The sequence below is a fragment of the Dermacentor variabilis genome, chromosome 5 (assembly GCF_050947875.1).
Source record: "Dermacentor variabilis isolate Ectoservices chromosome 5, ASM5094787v1, whole genome shotgun sequence".
Classification (NCBI taxonomy): Eukaryota; Metazoa; Arthropoda; class Arachnida; order Ixodida; family Ixodidae; genus Dermacentor; species Dermacentor variabilis.
The window spans coordinates 115,503,709-115,522,992 of record NC_134572.1 but is presented as its reverse complement, the minus strand read 5'-3'; the positions used below and the strand labels follow the sequence as shown (position 1 = coordinate 115,522,992).

General features: G+C 44.7%; 1 protein-coding gene and 1 non-coding gene across 3 annotated transcripts in view; both read left to right on the top strand.

Moving 5' to 3' along the window:
* Nucleotides 1-19,284, top strand: part of LOC142583077 (uncharacterized) — a 31,972-nt gene that overhangs the window by 2,697 nt on the left and 9,991 nt on the right. For both annotated transcript variants that reach the window (XM_075693367.1, XM_075693366.1), the window contains exons 2-10: nt 993-1,078; nt 2,959-3,168; nt 5,383-5,673; nt 7,944-8,110; nt 9,387-9,539; nt 9,886-10,018; nt 12,595-12,752; nt 17,011-17,115; nt 18,566-18,646. In XM_075693367.1, coding sequence (XP_075549482.1) covers nt 993-1,078; nt 2,959-3,168; nt 5,383-5,673; nt 7,944-8,110; nt 9,387-9,539; nt 9,886-10,018; nt 12,595-12,752; nt 17,011-17,115; nt 18,566-18,646 — 1,384 coding nt within the window. The remainder of the gene's footprint in view (nt 1-992; nt 1,079-2,958; nt 3,169-5,382; nt 5,674-7,943; nt 8,111-9,386; nt 9,540-9,885; nt 10,019-12,594; nt 12,753-17,010; nt 17,116-18,565; nt 18,647-19,284) is intronic.
* TRNAT-CGU (transfer RNA threonine (anticodon CGU)) lies at nt 17,315-17,387 on the top strand. Its single transcript has one exon. It is a non-coding gene; the product is annotated as a tRNA-Thr (tRNA).

Sequence of the window (19,284 nt, the reverse complement as noted above, 5' to 3'; positions counted from 1 at the left end):
TAAAAAAAAGTAAAAAACAATAATTTTTGGGTGGTATGTGCCAAAACCACGGTATTATGAGGCACACAGTAGGCGGGGAGGGGGTGAGAGGTTTTAAATCAGTTATGACCACCATGAAAATGCTGCCGTCGAGGCATGTATCGAACTCACAACCTTGAGCTTAGCAGCAGAACTACATAGCCTGTAAGCTACCGCGGTGGGACAAGAAAAGCTGCAAATGGTGCAAATATTTATTCGGGTGTATGCGATGACTTGTAGGCACCTAGCACTGTATGGTCTCTGTTACGTTGCCTGAAAGGCAATGTATGTAGGCATGAATAATTAATTGAAAGCATTTCCATGGAACTCACGAAAACACTTTACGACTACTTCGCTTATAAACTCCTTAAAATATGTAACGTCAAATATATGGCGTCATCGATGGCACGCATTAATATTTCATGAACAAGGATTCGCTAAAGAAGGTACGTCTAAAAACCGTTATTTTTCAATCTTGTACCACTTCCTTTTTACGGTTTGTCTGCTTAAATGGGCCCATTCAGTTTAGCTTCACTGATGCATATGTCCTCTTTCATGCTAGGTGTTCCTTAGCACAGCTACAATTTATGGCATAACAATTTATTAAGTGGTGGATATTAGAGTTCTCGTGGTGTCTTTAGCTTCGTGCGTTTGGAACCGTCGCGGTGGCTTAGTGGCGGATTCGATCCCCCCTGCGGCGGCCGCATTTCGATGGGGCGAAATGCAAAAAATTCTTCTCTACTTGGAACCGAGGTAGTCAAAATTAATCCGCAGTTCCCGAATACGGCTTGCCTCTCAGCCAAATTGTTGTTTGGGCGAGTAAGACCTTAGAATATAATTTGATATTTAAACCTTCGAGCGCTCTTTGTATACCACTATATGTCCTGAAAGCACTTGGCGTACATGTGACGTCCGTGTTCACTTACCTATGAGAGCGAAGTAAAACAGTTCTGCACTTCATTTGCTTGGTCCAGCATAGTTTTGACGTTGCTGGGCATCGTCGGATCGTCAATGGCGATAAAGGATTTGTCCGTCTGCGAGGATCCCACGTACTCGTGCGGTAAGTGCGGAAGCCGTTCTTTCGGATTTTTGTTTCCCTTCTTGGGCACACATTTGGAAGTTGTTGGCAGATTGACTGCTTATTGGTATTAACGTTCCTAGAATTAAATGCATTTGCGCTGTTTTCGGTATCGCGGCAAGCAAGGAGCTAGCTTTGGAAAGCAATCGTCCAGGCGCTTAATGACGAGGAGACACGACATGAGACTGAAAATGCGTGGTCGATAAAGCAATTCACACACGAAAGGAAGGTCACGCATCTGTACACCTGTACGCATGAATTACAGATCGTCCGAGTAATAACGTCCGAAACACGTTGTTCGCTCAGAGGAGACCTAGACCGAGAACGAGTTGCATAAGGTGGTTGCTTCGTGGCTGCGTTTAACTGCAATGTGAGACAATAGCGGTTGTTACAAAATTACTGAGTAGTTGTTTTTGTTGTTATACTCGCGACTGTGTAAAACTTAAGTGTTTTACTGCCCCTTTCTGTTTTATTTCTTCTTCCTTCAATGTACCGTTCACGTTCGAACCTACCTTTCTTAGTCCTCGCATTTGTTAGAGCTGTTTTTTTTTACTCAATTGTGTTCGTCTTTCACAGCGCGCAGGGTTGATCTCACCAATCTTTCATGAAATATATAGCGCAAGGATGGTTTAGTTGTAACGCTGAACAGCCATGAGGCGGGCAGTAACGCAGTCAGCGCCAACAGTTCGACAACTAGCCTCGCGCCCAGGTAACAAGGCGATGTAAGTCCGCGTGACATGCACGTTCGTCTGTTTCACTATGGATGGTTGAAAGCAACTTTATTTTGAATCCGGCAAATTTGACGACCCGGGCTCAGTCTACCATGAGGGGACTTCGAGGCCTTGCCTCGTCGCCGTCTCTCGGGCTTGCAGAATAGCCCACTCTTGCGTCTTGAGGTTGGAGCTGCGCAGAGCGGCGGCCCACTTCAACGCAAGAGCCTCCGGAGCTACTGCCACTGCATCTGATGTAACACGACACTCCCACAACATGTGTGACAGCGTCGCTCTAGTTTCCTGAAATAACTTTCAAAGAGCAGTCGGGTATTGCGCGGGGAAAATGTTCTGCAATCGCGCCGGACTGGGGAAGGTTTGTGTTTGCAATTGTAGCCAGACGACTGCCTGGCGACGTTTCAGCGTGGGGTGAGGGGGGGGGGGGCAGCAACCGCCTGCCTAGCTGCTAGTGCTTGGCGATGTCATTGCACCTGACCAAGCGTTCTCGCGTGTTTTGAACCAGGAGTTCCCAACTCGAAGAGGTGGTCTCCGATTCTGCGCGGCGGGTCAGTTCTCGCGCAGAGCGGTGTGCTGGCTCGTTTAAGTTAGGGGGGCCCTTATAAAGGGGGGGGGGGGGGTGGCGACGTGCGCTGGAAACCACACGATCACGGTGCTATCAAAGTGCTGTCGACCAGCTTTCCTTAGAATCTGGAGAGCTTCGGAGGAAATGCGCCCTCGCGCGTAGTTGCGAACTGCGGATTGTGAGTCGCTAACTACAATAGCTTTGTATGGCGGTGCATAATGAATATATTAAGGTATAACAATAAATGCAACGTCAATACATTTTTCCACAAATATAGTCTGACATCTCGGGACACATCTAAGTGGAAGTGCTTTGAACACAAGGTAGCTTGAATTTCGGGGTTGCATCATGTTCACGAAGATTAACTAAAGAAACATAACTAGTTAACATATGAATTTAAGCCTTTAATCAAGGTATTGTAACGTAATTTACGATATCCGCAGGCGCGAATGATGCGTCGCCACAGAAGTGAACTCTTGGCGTCGACTTCATCGTTTTTGTTAAAAGATTTCATAAGGTCTGCGTTGAAACATCCGTCGTGTACTAGAATATCCGGTAATTGACCACAGGTCCACTCCCACCCGTGGTACCGGAAAGTTACATCATGAAGTACGAGTGGATCGACCTGGTGCGCAACCAGACAGCGTGGATCGAGGAGCACTTCGACCGAGAGAACCTGCGTGCCAAGATCTCGGCCGTTGTACGCGGCGAGAAGGTCGTCAGCATATTCGACTACTTCAGCGAGACGGTGGCTACGTACAGCTCCGACAGACCAGGAGGTAAGGCGATGCTCTGCAGCCATAGTTGTAACGACCAGAAGACCAAATATCATGCTAAATGATCTTTGAGACATGTAGACAATGACAACGACAAGATTATGCTAAATCATCCTAATGATATCCATCAATACGTTCAAACATATAATTTATCAATAGAAGAGGCAACAGCCCTTTGCAGAGATCTTTGTGAAAATTATGTTGCAGTTTTATTGAGTTTTTGTTGATAACGGGAGAATTATGGTTGAGAAGCACCTGAATTTCAGGTATGATTTTAGTGAAGGAGAAATAGAATTTGGCGGCAAGGTATATGGTCGTACGTGTCATCGTTTAGATTTCTGAGCTCTCAGTTGACGTTATGTTCAGTTTAATCTCTCCGCCACGTCTCTATGCACCGTGACTTTCACAAATTACTAAACTAAGACTCCTGTACTAGAAGTTCCCATGATAGCGCATACAATGACGTAAATCGCAGCGTTCGATCAATTAGCGAATTTAATCAGAGACGTCGTGCTACGACAACAAGCCTGGAGCACGAATCGAGCCAGCGAACTTCCATCCGGAAACGCTTACAAATACATAACAGCTCTACCACCACGTGGGGGATGTGGGGGGACCATTCTGCTTAGTTATTGCCATGATCCTCGGAGTACTGCAACTAGAGAACGAATTATTTTGCCTGTTGGCGTGCGTGCGCGGTTTTGACGAAAAGAAAGCTATCGCGAAAGATTGGGATACACTTTAATATAATTTCCAAAGGAAGTTTATTGAAGGCTATAGAAACGCAACAAGGGACCATTAGAATGTTAGAAAACTTTCGAAAAACGAGTTTAAGCGCTTCTATAATCAAATGCACGCATCGTCTTGTTCATAAATCACTTTTCAGCACAAAATCTGGTAGATAAGATAGCCTTGTATAAGTGAAAATTTGCATGTGTAATAATCTCTCATGGATGTGAAAGTGATTTTTTTAAAAGTGAAAAAATGGCCATGAAGAGCAGTGTGACTGCGTGCATAGCTCTTTACCGGTATAGAATAAATTTTATCGATTACATTTCCGTTCTTCTTTTATATTTTCGATTAGAAATTTACAACAAAATGCGTTGGACGTCTGTGTACTGCTTGCGGGGACGCCGGAGCTGCGATTTATTCATGTCTATGTTTATTTATTTGGTTACGGGCAACGACAAGGTATTCCTGTTAGCGAAGTACGAATAATGTTTTTTTCAGTATTACGCACCGTTCCTCAGTGCTACGTTCATCTTGTCAGACACATTTCAGTGCGCAGAAAACAAACTATATGCTTCTGGGAAGCTTCTGTGCTATGCTGTCTAGAAAAGGTCTCATAAGTTTGTCGGGAAAGAAAGGACACGGTATTACACATAGACAGCGAGACGATGGATGGACGCCTATTTTTGTATCAAGTGACAGGTGACCTCAATCTCTAATTAAATTTTGCCGAGAAATGCGTAAGAAATAAGCTAAGCAATGCTATAGGGGGCACTTAACATTCTTCTTACGTAGTCGCATCTTTAGGTAGCCACTGCTCTTAACAATACAACCGATGTTGCCTTTTCTGTGCAACTGTGTGTAACACTGGTAGGCCTTAACTGAATCTGAGCTTAACCGAGCATAACGACCTCGGCTGATTAGGGTGTTACTTTTTCACAGAGCTTGCACTCGAGTCGCCGCACATTCTTGCTTTTGCTTTACATCTTGACCGCAAAGTGGTCGCTGCGCCAGGTCACGAAATTTACAGCCTTTAGCTCTGCGGCAAAGCGCCTCAGTTACTGAGATACCGTGGCGTATGTACGTATTAGTTTATTTATTATTAGTACGTATTAGTTTTATTCCCTGATTTCGTGAATTTGTTCGTAGAATAACACATTGTATGCAAATCACTATCTTCAATGCATTACCACTATCTGACTTCCCCTGTTTCTTTACTTCACTATTTTCCCTTCGAGTATCAGGTTGGAGGCACGTCATTCAGGCCGACCTCTCCCGTTTTGCATTGCTAAGCTCTCTTTCTCGGCCGCGAGTCTTGGAAAGCCGACAAGGTTTCACATCGATCTTAGTGCAACGACATGTTGCTAGTAAAGGAAACATGACGGCGTTCATGGCCGTCATGTTTCCCTTCCTAGCCACATGTCGTTGATACAATTGAATTAGCATAAGAGTGAAGGAGTCCAAAACGACCACCTCAACACCTCGCAGCCAAGACGTCGCTTGACCCGGAGAGCCAAGAAACGTGTGAGATAGCCGAGATGTCCACGTACCGTGCCACACAGCTGCCGTTCGGCTACAAGTACCGCGGCGAGCGACCGCGCCAGTCCCGCATGGACAGCTCGAACGAGGCCCTGCGGTTTGGGGGTCCTTACCGCGTTCAGTTCGTGCGTCCCGCTACGGGCGAGGAGACGCGCCACCTGCCGGCAAACCTGTTCGAAAGCTGTGCCTATGACAAGGACCAAGACGCCACCTACCGTATGCGCTACTACTGGTCGGCCAGTAAGTGTTCATTCTGGTTGCTTTGAATTAGTCTTTGTTATCTGTCGTCTTGTTATCTCTTTCAGTTTTACTTCCCTTCTTACCTTCAACTCCTATTTCTATCCCCTTGTATCCTGGCAACGGCGGCCGCATTTCGATGGGGGCGAAATGCGAAAACACCCGTGTACTTAGATTTAGGCATGCACGTTGAAGAACCCCAGGTGGTACAAATTTCTGGAGTCCCCAACTACTGCGTGCTTCATAATCAGAAAGTAGTTTTGGCGCGCAAAACCCTATAATTTAATTATTTCTGTCACGTCCTTGCTAAGGAGTAGGCAGGCGTAGTACCCTTCTTGGTGGCAGTTGCCAGCCTGCTCCTTTATTTTTATCTCTGTTCATAGTAATAATCTTTCTCCTGTACAGATTGAAATAAATTCCAAAGGGCAGCACTAAGTCAGTTTATACCGGTGACGCATTCTTTCAGCACTCTATTGGAATTTATCTGGCAGAAGAAATGTTGGCTGTCAGGGGCGGAAAAGGAGCGCGCATATTCTGTCGTGACGTTCGCGCACAACATTTACCACTGGCTTGTGAATATCACGTGACCAATTTCAAAAGTCTTGTGCCTATTTCAGGGGTTTACATGTAGAACGGGCTACGAAATACTAGTGTGAGGCATTTGTTTTCTTTAAATGTAAGGTAGTTATGGTTATCGATAACCAACTACTTCCCCTCAGACGGTGCTTCCCACTTGAGCTTAACCTAGTGGCCATTTTTAGTGTCCCTTAAACGTGAGCCCTTGGGCTAGCTAGCGGCCCCTTTAGTTGAAATAAGTTTGCGTTAACAACGAAATGGTTAACAGCTTGGTGAGCTTGCGTTTACGAATAGTTAATATGCCCGCTCAGCTGAAACAGGGATGCAACAAACCGACTGTCTCAGAGCGAGAGCTTGAGACAGTGAGAAAATGGAGCGCTGCAAGCTACCAACCACTGGACGCTAACTTACCCGGCCTTCAGCGCTTTTGCTTCTCATGTAACGCTCATCATTATCTCAACGAAAGAGAAAGTTAGCCTTCTGGAACACCATTCAAGGGGCATTAACTACGAGTATTTAGTAAAACATTGAAATGAAGAATAGGCAATACTAAAACTGTCCATCTGGTCGTGAGCGGAAGTTGGGCACAAACGAAACGTCAGTGCCGACGCCATCTTTAAGTACCGTCTCTAGTCACGACTGACGTCACGGCCAACGAGGCGGATAGCAGAGGAATAGCTAACGCAGCCACTCACGACTATAGCTTCCGCGAAGGTACTAATGCCCCCAACGTTGCGAACGATCTCAATAAATGCTTTTATTCAGCAACATGTGAGTGGTTTCTTGTCGTGATAGTTGTAACATCTGTAGTTTACAACAATACAGTATTTGTCTAGTTGGTTTGACATAGTGCCATTTTCTAAGCGCCAAAACGGAACAACCACACTGACAAGACAGAACAGCAATAGTCTTGTCTATTCGGCTGTCCTGTTGTTGCGCTGGCAGATATCACGTGGTATGTGTGCTGTTTTGTGTTTTGAAGTCTGCAACAGTCCACGGAGAATATTTCCTCAACAATAAGACCCAACGGCGCTGAAAAGAATAAATAAGCGTACATTGCTTAACCAACGTCACTGACGTGCTTTCTGTCAGACTTTATGTCAGGCTTTATGAAAAGTCAATAAAATTCGGGTTATTATCACATTTGCTTTAATGTTCTACTTACAACTTTTTCTACTTTTTTAACACGTTGTAACGTTATGTTATGGCTAGACATGACGACATTTGCGTACTTTGCACCACTGGAACCGATCTATAGTCATGCGGTAGTATTCTCACCCCAGATAGGCTGGCCAATTTATCTCGCTTGAGTCACTCAACATGTGTTTCCCACCCTGCTACCAAGACACCGGGTCGTGATCCAATAGAAGGCAGCAACCATTGGTGCATGTCCTTACCAAAAGAGGTGCAACTTTTATTATTTTCGGAGAACGGACGCATGGCGTCTATTAATCTCTTATATCTTAGTTTGTTTGCGGAAAGCAGCTCCTTTCTTTTTTTCACGGCCAGATAAAGCAACTCCAGTGGCGTGAAATCTGCTACTTTCGACACGAGATACCATGCAGCCCTGAGAAACGAAGAAGGCTGTCGCGTGGCGTGCTTAATGTTGAGTCTTCACCACACACACGTCAACTTCCTCCTGCGGTCACGTTAATGTATTAATATTAGAGCGCTTTCTTTATTTCTTTTTTTTTCAGACGCGTCCTTTTTGTTCCCAAACGGAGAAGTGGATGTTCCTATCCGTATCGAGCAGAAAGGAACTTTCCCGAATCCTGACGACGACAACAAAATCGGGCTATGGAACACGATTCGGAATGTCGCTTGGTACCAGTCAAACCCGGAATTTTCCGACGAGGACTTTGAAGTAAGGTGTTATTCTCGTAGAGTTATTACTTCTTCAATCCAAATACCTTCCGGATCTGTCAAAGAAAACTAGGAAACGTAGAGGTGACAGTTATTTACGTGTCCCGCCCGTCCCGTTGCTACTGCTTTGTCAATCACGGATAGCTTTGTTAGAGGCCCATTTAGATAAGTAACCGTGCATAAGAGTGCCGTGGAAAAAGGAAGAATAAAGAAAGGAACGACAGGCAGGGCAGTGTTATCGGCTCCGTCCCAGCTGAGATTCACAGATGAGTTGAAGTGGAATGCAAGATAATGCTGAACTTGGATGCTTGGCGCACTCTTGCGGTATCTACAGAAGCGTACAGAAGGTAATCGAACGGCGCTTCAGAAAGGGTGAAGTAATGACGACCGGCACAGCGCCGACTAACAGCCAGCGTTCATTGCACTTAAATTACAATATATAGGAACGAGGACCTGCGCAGGGGACAAACAGATATGTCACTGCCTGTCGACAATAGTGGCTTGAGATGTTTCCCTGCTCATACCCTCATTTCTATGTATTGCCATTCAGGTGAAATGAACACTGGTTGTTAGTCAGCACTGTGTCTGTCGTCACTACTTCGTCCTGTCTGAAGCGCTGTTCGATTACCGTATACGGTGGAATGGGGAAAGTAAACATTGCACTCCTAATATGTATTTCCACATTAAATGCTGTTCAAAAATTTACTTGAGAATATGTATTCCTTGAAAGCTACCGCACTCGTTTCAAAGTGTTTCTCAGTATTTAGAAAGTGTATTTCAGGGCCCATTTCAACAGCGCATGTAAGGAAATACAAGCGATCGCAGTTCTTAGTGTATTGCGAAGTATACTAAAATTTTTAGGCATCACTGGTGCGGCAACCTTGCTGCATCACGACATTGTTTCTCAGTAAAATTTCGATGCATAGTGTTGATCAAAGTAAACGAACATCGCCTAGCCATTATATTGCTCTGCATAGAAACCAAAATACATCACCCAATATATAACCTTAACACTGGCCATTGTATTGAGCAGCACAGCACGTTAATTCGCAGTCATCTTTATACAGCGGTGTCTTAGATTAGTGCTGCTCATTGTAGTTTGGTAGTCCACGGTTATTGTCCTAGTCTCCTTTAATAAGGAAAGCAGAAGTTGAGATGTTCCTTCATAAAAATCAAAGCCTACAGGTACAAAAAACGGGAGTCCTCATACACTGCTTGGTAAGAAGTGCGTGTCAAATGGTGGATTAATATCTAATATTCGCGGTGTCTGCCCCTAGGTGCCTCGGCAGATGTACTGCAAGAACAACGCTAACGACCGGGAGATACCGCAACCGCCGGACACATTCAGCTTTCGAGTCGAAGAGGTCTCTTTTACCCTCGATGACACCGGGTCCAGTGTTGGAGAATTCACGTCGACATCATTCAAAGAGGTACAACATGGCCCTGACACCATGCGTGGCGTTGAATATTTCTCTTCGTGAGAATAGCTAGTAGGATGCTGTAGAAATGATTCGCACTTTTTACTATCCCATAGAAAAGCGGGTATCTTTGTACATTACAAGATGAACGTTGTACATTTGCTCACACGACTTGAGCTGAATTCAAACATATTGCAGTCCATTAAAGATGTTCGTCAGTGGCGGTGGCTTCGTTGTCAAAGACGTATATGACATGGTATGGATTACAAGGCAAAGTGATTTTGTGACGTAGATATAGTCATTTATCATGATTCCAATTTCGTATTATCAGCTTATCACTTTATTTGTCAACTCGCAGATCTGGTACGACGCAATGAGGCACCTAGCCAGGGTGGACATAATTCCATCCGAGGAAGAGAAGCGCTGGCCACTTGTCAACGAATCGGGGGGCTTGGACACTCTGCTTTCGATCGTCCTTGACTACGGAGCAGGTAATCCTCTCTCGTCGCACGTTCGTTTCTGTATCTTGCAACACTGCTTTTACGGGGAAAGTTACGGGAAGGCAAACGCTCAATAAACGGGACACTGAAGTTGTCTCCGCAATAGTTGAAGCTGCGGAAAGTGTAGGGAAAATAACACTCTGCTCGTTGTGAACACATCATTAGCGTTTTTTTTTATTGCGTCAGTAATCAAGTGCAAGAAAAAAAAACACAACAGGGCCTGTACAAACCGAACCGTCGCCTCTACACATCGAATGCATTTGGTGGCTCCCACTTTCGACGTTCTAGTGGCCGTCTGTCTTTTTTTCACTCTCAATCTTTCAATTGATCGAGATGGTGTTTTTATCGGCCTTGATAAAGGCATTCACACACAGTAGCTATAGATAGCTATGGACAGCGATAGTGTGGGGAGTGAGCAGATAGTAAACCAGCAGGAGACTTCTGGCACGATATACTGCAAGCTTTTTATTACAAGTCTAATGATTAGCCGTGTCACCTAAGCACTCGTAAGTTCGGGATGTTTAAAGGTGGTCAGGTGCCAATTGCCGCGCCAGGTTGGTTTTATAGGGTGTTCGTCTTTGTTACTTTCTCTGTTGCCAAATCAGATAAAGAAGCCATGGAATGAGTTGCAGTGTTACACACTGCGGTATCTAACGCATACCTGGGCACATCGAGTGTTATTTTAAGGCTTTCTAGTTTTAATAAGCTGTAGTCTTGCGCAGTATGAACCGGCAATATATAAACTTAGAATATTAACAGACAACAACATCGAAGAACAATTTACAGCTTTCCGGGGCTAATAATTGAAGGTACCTTCAATTTATCGTTTCGGACTGGCGCAGGATCATATTTCAGGCAATCAGCGTTGCCGTACGCCGCGTGTCGGACAATTTTGGGCTGTCCCGGATGACAGATCGATGAGACGCAGAATGACTCCAAGGAAGGTCAGATGAATGTATTCCAATACGTAACTTCGCACAATTGGATATCTGTATACAATGCCAATTTACCATGCAAGATTCCTGGTCGAGGGGATCGCATTCTGGTGGTGGTGGGTGGAGGTATATATGCTGAGGTTTCTGTGCGCGATATTACTCGAGCGATATACGGCAGCAATCAGAATGAGACATTACACTCTTCCGTGATTTATGTCGCAACATAGGCTAGAATGCTAAAACTGATAAAATATTGAAGCAGTGAAAGCTTCAATGATAATTTATAATTATTTACAGTAATTTATTTTGTGCGTATTTGCCTTCCCGATGAGCGTATCTTGTGTTCAGCGGTCCGGATCCTTTTTAGTGCGTTGGCATAAGGAGTGCGGATGCCGTAAAAAAAAGTATGTGTGCATGAAGTGCGGGAAGCCGGTCACGTAGTGAAGGTAACACCCCCCCCCCCCCCCCCCCCCCCCTAACACACCCCTGGCAGCCTTCGAGAAAGGCAACATGTGTTGATTGTGCGCGGTGTCGCCGCTTCTCGCTTTTAGTGTGCGCACTGTACGAAGTTAAAAATTGTTGATTTCAAATCAGTATGGTGTAAATGGAACTGTAAAAACAGTTTTTTTTTTTCGTGCTAATGGCTTAGGTCTTAGTTCAGGTCTGCCAGTACCGTACTGACCAGTTGTACAGGTAGGGCTATTAATACGGGATGTGTGAGCGTGTTGGTAATCATGACGCCCTACGTCTTCTTTTTTTAATTAATGGGCTTCACTCTTGTAGCAAAATTGTAGAAATTGAGCTCTGGCTTTTGCATTCGCACTCATGAAGAAGGCCAGACCCCGGCCGAAGCGTCGAAATTGAATGTTTGTACTTGCATTTTTACGTGCTAATTCTTTCCCTTAGTTAAACACCGTATCCGAAGAACTACATCCTTCATATATATATATATATATATATATGTATATCAGATAAGCAGCCTACAAACAGAGACACCAAGGACATCATAAGGGAAATTACTTGTACTTAATAATTGAATTAAAGAAGTGATAAATTAACGGAATTGAAAAATGCACGAAGAAAAAAACTGGCCCCAGGAGGGGCACGAACCTACGTCTTCGCATTAAGCGTGCGATGCTCTCACCGATTGAGCTACCGCGGCGCGATTTTCCGTCCGCTCTCTGTGGTATTTATGTTTATCTACTAGAACTAACCCTGGGGAGTGGTAGCAGAGCGACACCACTCACAAAGCTTGGCGGGGGCTGTGGAACGTTCTTCCTACCGTAGGCGTCACGTGTACGTGAACATTTTGGGTGAAGGTCAACTGGTCAATAAACCCATATATAGTGTTTGTGTCTGCAGTGGTGGCGTAGAGGTAGAACACCCGCCTCGCGTGCAAGAGGTCCGTGGTTCGAATCCCGGTGCCGGTGTGTGTGTGTGTGCGTTTGAATTCGGGACCGACGAAGGGGTGCGACGTAAATACCAACGCATTTCTCTCCCATTTAACGGTAAATCGCTATTAATTATTTTCTTCTTTTTCTCCATGATCGCCTGTCATAATTAATAATTGTTCTTTCAAATATATTCTTTTTAGTGACATGGTTACTGTTCCCTTTTTTTTTTTTTTTGCAGAAGCCGCATTTATCACGCATCCATCAAGCGGGGAGTGTGTCGTCAGGAAGCTCACAACGAATTTCTTTCTCTCTGAACCAAACGGCACCGAGGGCGTTGAAATGTTAGACCCGGAAAAACTATTTGGCTTCACGAAGGAACATCGCTTTCAAGGAAGAGTAAGACAACGAGTGCTGTTCATTCCATGTGTTTATACTAACAGTAAAACATGCCTCGTAATAGCTGTATTAAATAATCCCGCACAATGCAAACATGCATGTCTTTGACGTAATGGTTCTGCGCAAGCCCGCAAGGTGGAGAGGAGTAATTAATAAAGGGAATATCAGACATTCATTCAAACGTGGCAAATTGCTACAAAGGAAACCCATACGGGTTCTTCGAAAGAAAAGCCTCGCAGCTCATCACAGTTCATCGACCTTTTCACGCAGTCCCCGGAAAAAGATGACTGCCGCCTACAAGTGCTGAAAATTCTGCTCTGTGGCCTATGTAAAGAGAAAAAATATGATATTCAATCTGCAGCTTCATTATAAGCTGATTTTTCGCGTGATAAGAGTCCTTAACTTCTTCCTTAATTTTTTTACGTTTTCTTTAAAATTTTCCGAAGTCCTGAAACTTGGTCAGATTTGTCGAATGCGTTATGATAATAGCTAGTTATGGCAGTTTTCAGGTTCTATGGCCTGGATTGAAGCTAGCACATTTTTGGCTATGGCTGAAACATAACGTTGAAAGCACATGCACGACAAGGCATCCCACACCCTGGGTTGCGTGTTTATCGTAGTCTATCTGAAATTTCTCTCAAGCTTGCCATTCTCTTTATCGCGTCACGATGTCACACAGAGGTCGAATTTCGCGGCACAACATGCACTACCGAAGGGCCCAGGCTTTAGGGTGCGGAAGATCCTTGAGCCCGAGACAACTCTAAAAGAAGCACGCCGAGTAGCAACGCATGAATCCGTTTTTTCCCCAACCAAAATACAGCCGCACCCTCTCCCCACTTTCCTCCTTCCCCACCACGTCCCTAGCAGAAGGCAAGTGAGACCTCTAGAACGTAGCAGCGCTTGCAGAAAAACGACAGCGTACGCTGCAACAGTGCAGCAAAACACTTTTGTCGGAAGAAAAGTATGTGGCAGTCTACGCGCAACAGTCTTCTAAGAACAACTTTACCCGCAACACATGCGCGTGAAAATAGCGATCGCCACTAAACAATGCGCGGCAAACACTTAGAAAGAGACCAGTGTGCGGTCACTCGGAAAACGCTCACTGCTGGTGTAATCCAGCGGCAAGTTACAGTTCACGGCGCATCGGCGACCGCTGTCGCCCATAAATCCCTCTCGCTGCCGGAGCAGGGCGTTTGTTCCAAATACGTCCGCTTTTCATCCATCGTTGACTGCACTCCTGCGCTTTGAACCCAACGCGGAAAAAGGTTGACTCCGCCAGTCCACAGAACTAACCCTGCCATATGTTTATCAACTTCCGAACTCGTGCTTGCTGAGTTAGTCTTTCTTGTTTTTTTTTAACAAATATGTAACAGAAAAAAAAATAACGACAGGATGCTGATCTTGTGTCATTTCTTCTGCGTGACCGACCTGAGAAGTGTAGCTTCTGTTTTATTTCCAGAACTGTCGGATTTCCGGGAATATTGTCTATTCTTCGAATAAGAGCGGGGTCGCGAGAGAACTCTGAAACTGTTCTAGAAATAGTGAAATTCCGGTCAATTTATTGTTTTATCGAGGCAGTATAGTCACGTGAAAGGACACGAAATTGAAATTTATTTTACAGTTATGCAAAATAACGGACAGCCAGAATAAGCACAATTGTGCGCGTGGCTCGGCAGCACAAAGCATCACGCTGTAATGACAATTAAGGGCTAACTGCAACAACGTTTAGCTTTGCCTAAAACTATTATAGATGTGTTGTATGCACAAATGAAGTAATCTTGGCAACGCTGCAGGGCTGGTAATTGTCCCATTTTCGTATTGGCAGCGTTTAAAAAGCATTTAAGCAGATGACGCGTGGCACTTGGTGCTTGGAGGGTATGACGTAAGCACCAGCACGCCACCTTCGAGATTTTTCAGCGCGCCGCGGGAAGCCGCAGGCAGCGCCTTATCTCGGAGGTCATGCGGAGGGGTTCCGCGTTCTGAGTCCTGCGTCATTTCCGGTTAGCGCTAATCACGGAGTTTTCTTTTTTGTCTTTTTTTTTCAGTTTTGGTATGAAATACGTCTACTTTTGCAAGTCTCCTGTGACGCGTCACTCGCACTTCTAACGTAAACTTTTCGAATAGCGGCTACCCTGTAGCTGTACGCTGTCCGAAACGACGCTTCCTTACGCACCTCAATATGTGGTTGCAGTGGGCCTTGAAGCCCTACAGCCCTAGAACCTGAACCTTTCCCGAATCAACACTGCGCTAAATAGAGTGAATAAAATCAACAAATGTAGCAGGGCACGAGCACGTGTACAAAACCAGTGAAATAATAGAGAATGATGTAGTGTCCAAGGCAAGGTGCAAACTCATGCAATTTCTTTTCGGTCACCCAATGTATAAAGTTTTTAATTTATTAATCGCTTTTATTTTAGATAGTATCAAGAAAAAAATTTAACTGGATATCTCAGGATGACAGTCGGCGTTAATGCGATTAACATTGAAGAAATGTAACGGCACATGGCATTGACGCCGCTGAAACGAGTCATGTAAGAGACGTTTACTGTCATCGTGTTCCTTTTCATGTTTCCCTTTGGACACGCTGCACCATCTAGTGTCAGCTCCGTTGCGCGTCTGCCACGTGTCTGAATATGTATTCAGAATAGACTGTCCTAATGTATATTCAATTTCGCCCAGCACTGAAGAAAACCTAAAGTATTTGTGTGTGTGTGTGTGTGTGTGTGTGTGTGTGTGTGTGTGTGTGTGTGTGTGTGTGTGTGTGCGTGTGTGCGTGCGTGTGTGCGCGTGTGCGCGTGCGTGCGTGTGCGTGTGCGTGCGTGTGCGTGCGTGCGTGCGTGCGTGTGCGTGTGTGTGCGTGCGTGCGTGTGCGTGCGTGTGTGTGTGTTTGTGTGTTTGTATGCGTGCGGGTGCGTGCTGCGTGTGCGCGTGCGTGTGCGTGCGTGTGTGTTTGTATGCGTGCGTGCGCGCGTGTGTGCGCGTGTGCGTGTGTGCGCGTGTGCGTGTGTGCGTGCGTGAGTGTGCGTGCGTGTGTGTGTGCGTGCGTGCGTGTGCGTGCGTGCGTGTGCGCGTGGGCGTGCGCGTGTGTGTGTATGTATGCGTGCGTGTGCGTGCGCGTGTGTGCCTGCGTGCGCATGTGCGTGTGCGTGTGTGTGTGTGTGCGCGTGTGCGTGCGTGCGTGTGTGTGTATGCGTGAGTGTGCGTGTGTGTGCGTGCGTGCGCGTGTGCGTGCGTGCGTGTACCTAGTGACCTAATTTGGCGTCACAGAGGCTCAGTGAAGAGCGGTACACATCCCGTGACACCGTTCCCACGGACACACACTCAGTGAGCCAAGTTGGTGCGAAGGACGATAACTGAAGAGTAGCACGTACGGAAGTGGCACATTCTCGGCGACCAAACTTGGCCCAACGATTGGTGTTAAACCTATTTCCCTCAGCACAACAGCGTTATGCTTAACCCATTACACCATGGACTGTACTCGCGTACACCTTTCTGCGGAGAAGCTACGGGAACGGAACTTCTGCAAATATGTTACTGCGTCAAGCAGTCTGGCAGCGTTTTGACAACGGTTTTGGTTCTTCGTAGCACATATATACTGCATCGGGTTCAGCGTCCACGTGCGACGGTTTCGCATTTATCCAGACACGGAAGAGAATAGCAGAAAAACAGGCTACATTTACCATTCATTGGTGTGTCTTATTTTGCTGTTGTAAATAAAGTGTTCCCGTTTTTTCTCTTCCCAAGCCAAAAGTAACGCGTCTGAAAATGTGGACCTTAATATTATTATTTTTTGAAGCGCTGTCGTTCGCGAGTGCTTTGTATCTTTAGCTTTCCTTTCATTGCCACAGAAAACCAGTGACCCAAGTTGGCGAGTTGGCATCGGCAAACAGACAGACGTGCAGAAATCTGGGTTAAATTGGGAAAGAAAGCTTATCGTAATAAAATCATGAGTCTTTTTTTAGTAATTGCTATATATTCTAGGAATTTGATAACTTTCGACTAGGAGCACTGTTCGTTGTTTTACGTTTGCAATATTGAAGCAATCGAAAAAACAATGCTTCTGTACGACAGCTAAGGCGAGTCGTTTCACAACCGTAAAACATATCAGGATCTGCTCTGCAGGAAGGAGGAAGTATCCTGGAGGAAGACATCTGCAGAGAACAGGAAACATCTGACAATGTTTCATGCATAACAGAATATGATCATTTCAATTTCCACATAGCTATGTGTTTAATTTTTTTCTTTGGTTTTCATGCAGTACAAGATAAGAGGAATAGAGGTCGAAGCATGGACGGCTCTTATGAATGAATCGCTGGATGTTACGGAGAACAACATGAAAAGGCACGAGATATCACTTATGACGGTAAGCACGGCTGCCACGTCTATCGAAGAAAGAGGCGCGTAACAAAATAATCACGAAAGAAACGATATTAACGAGCTACTCGTCCTTATGCCGTTTTCGATCGCCATGACGTAACGAGTATCAGCCAATAGAAAAAAAAAAAAAAAAACAGTCCGAGCAGTAAAAGATAAATACCTCAGAAAGTGGGTGGGGAAAAGGCGCCGCGGTAGCTCAATTGGTAAGAGCATCGCATGCGTAATGCGAAGACATGGGTTCGTATTCCACCTGCGGCAAGTTATTTTTTCATTCACTTTCATTTTCCATCAATTTATCATTTCTTTTAATTCATTAATAAATACAAGTAGTTTTCCCTATGTTGTCCTCGGTGATTTTGTTTCTTGGCTTCTTATGTTATGATTAAGAAAAATCGGGCCCCTCGGTTTCCTTCGTTCTCATTTGTTTGTGAAACGAGTAATTTCCATATTGCGTCAATTTCCACTGTCCGTCATAGTCCCCATATTAATCTTTTTTTTTCGCTCTACTGATTAAGTCAACAGATGTCTTTTTATTTAGCATTGACACTGACGGAATGAGCTCGCATATCAACGTATCACCCAATATCGTCAAAAGTTAGTCAAAAGTTAAATATTTGCCCTAGTTGATTATTTCTTTAACATTTCTTCCCCTTCTTATTTAATATATTCCATGAACGTCTATGCGAAATTCATGTTGTACGTGCAGTGTGCCTTGTACAAAGCAACTTTGCCATGTGCTTCAACATGCAAAGGGTTTTACCAGAGTCATTTAATGCTTTCGTTGCTATCAAAAGACTCTGTTATTGTTTTGAGAGTAAACTTTGACACCGAAGGAATAATACGAAACACCTTCTAGGTTTCTTCATATTAGTTTTTCTTTTTTTTTTCGCGCTCATTGCCATTGTTCAAGTCACTACCCACAATTGTATTAACTTATTTTGGCACGTTTGACAACACATTTGTGAAATTAGGATACAAATAATTTCCTGTGATTACAAATACAGACCATAGATACCTCCGCTCTGTCCACTATAATTTTAACAGGCTAGGATGAGACTGTCAAGGTCTGTATTTATGATCGGTCATTTCCGAATATTCTACACCTTAGTGGACCGCAATGCTCACCGTTTTTAGCAATAACAGCCCCCCCCCCCCCACCTCTCTCCTGGCCTCTCCCCGACCCAACATGCACTGAAAGCGCAGACGCAAAACTTTGCTCTGCAGTTAATTACAGCATTAAGAATAAGATTTATTGTTCATTTTTCAACGTCCAGTACATGCGCGATCTTATGTACGAGCGTATACAGAATGTGTGATTAGAATTGTTTACTATAAAAAATTTTTTCCGCACAGTGCGCGGCTGATTTAAAGTCTACCACTAGCATATCAACGACTACGTTACCCATATATAAAGACAATTTGTTTTTGTTTTTCAGGACTCTCAAGCGGAGCGCTCAGGTGAACGTGATATTGAGTTTGTCCCTGTCCAGGAGAGCCTCTACACCGACAAGCATCAGGTACTTTCTATTTTTACGTTGGCTCGAACTTTGAGCATATTCTGCAGACAGACTATGCAGATTATTCTGCGACGTACACAAGTTCTCAGTGCTTGAAGAAATATTGAAGACCTTAAGCAATCATGTCTTTTTATTTTTATTTTTTGAGGTGCCGGTTGTAATGCAATGCGCAGACGTTGCCAGCTGCTTAAGCACCCTCGAATCAAATTTCCATCCGCGTTCGGGTGTCAAGAAATACAACGAGAATTTTACGCTACAAAGCTCCGATTTAGCTTTTGAGCTTCATATAAGCGCAATCGATTCATCAATATCTGGAAGTCACGGCTGTGTAAGGGAAGTTAGAAAGTAGAAACCTCTGCGTAGGGTCGTAGTTTGTGGCCCTTGGCATAGGGTATGAGCGAATGGCTTATGCAAGGCTGTTCGCAGCACCTGTCTTTTGCTGCTTTCACCGCCTGTCTTGTAATCGCTAGAAGGGGTTTCAGCGCGAAATACGACACAGACAAAAAGTAGGCATGAACGAGTGTACTAGTGCGCTTGTTCTTACTTTATTATGTTTTTTTCATAGTTGCTAAATATGTTTTTTATGAGAATTTTTGCGCATCTTCTTTGCCAGAAAGCGTGAATACAGCTCTTCTGGT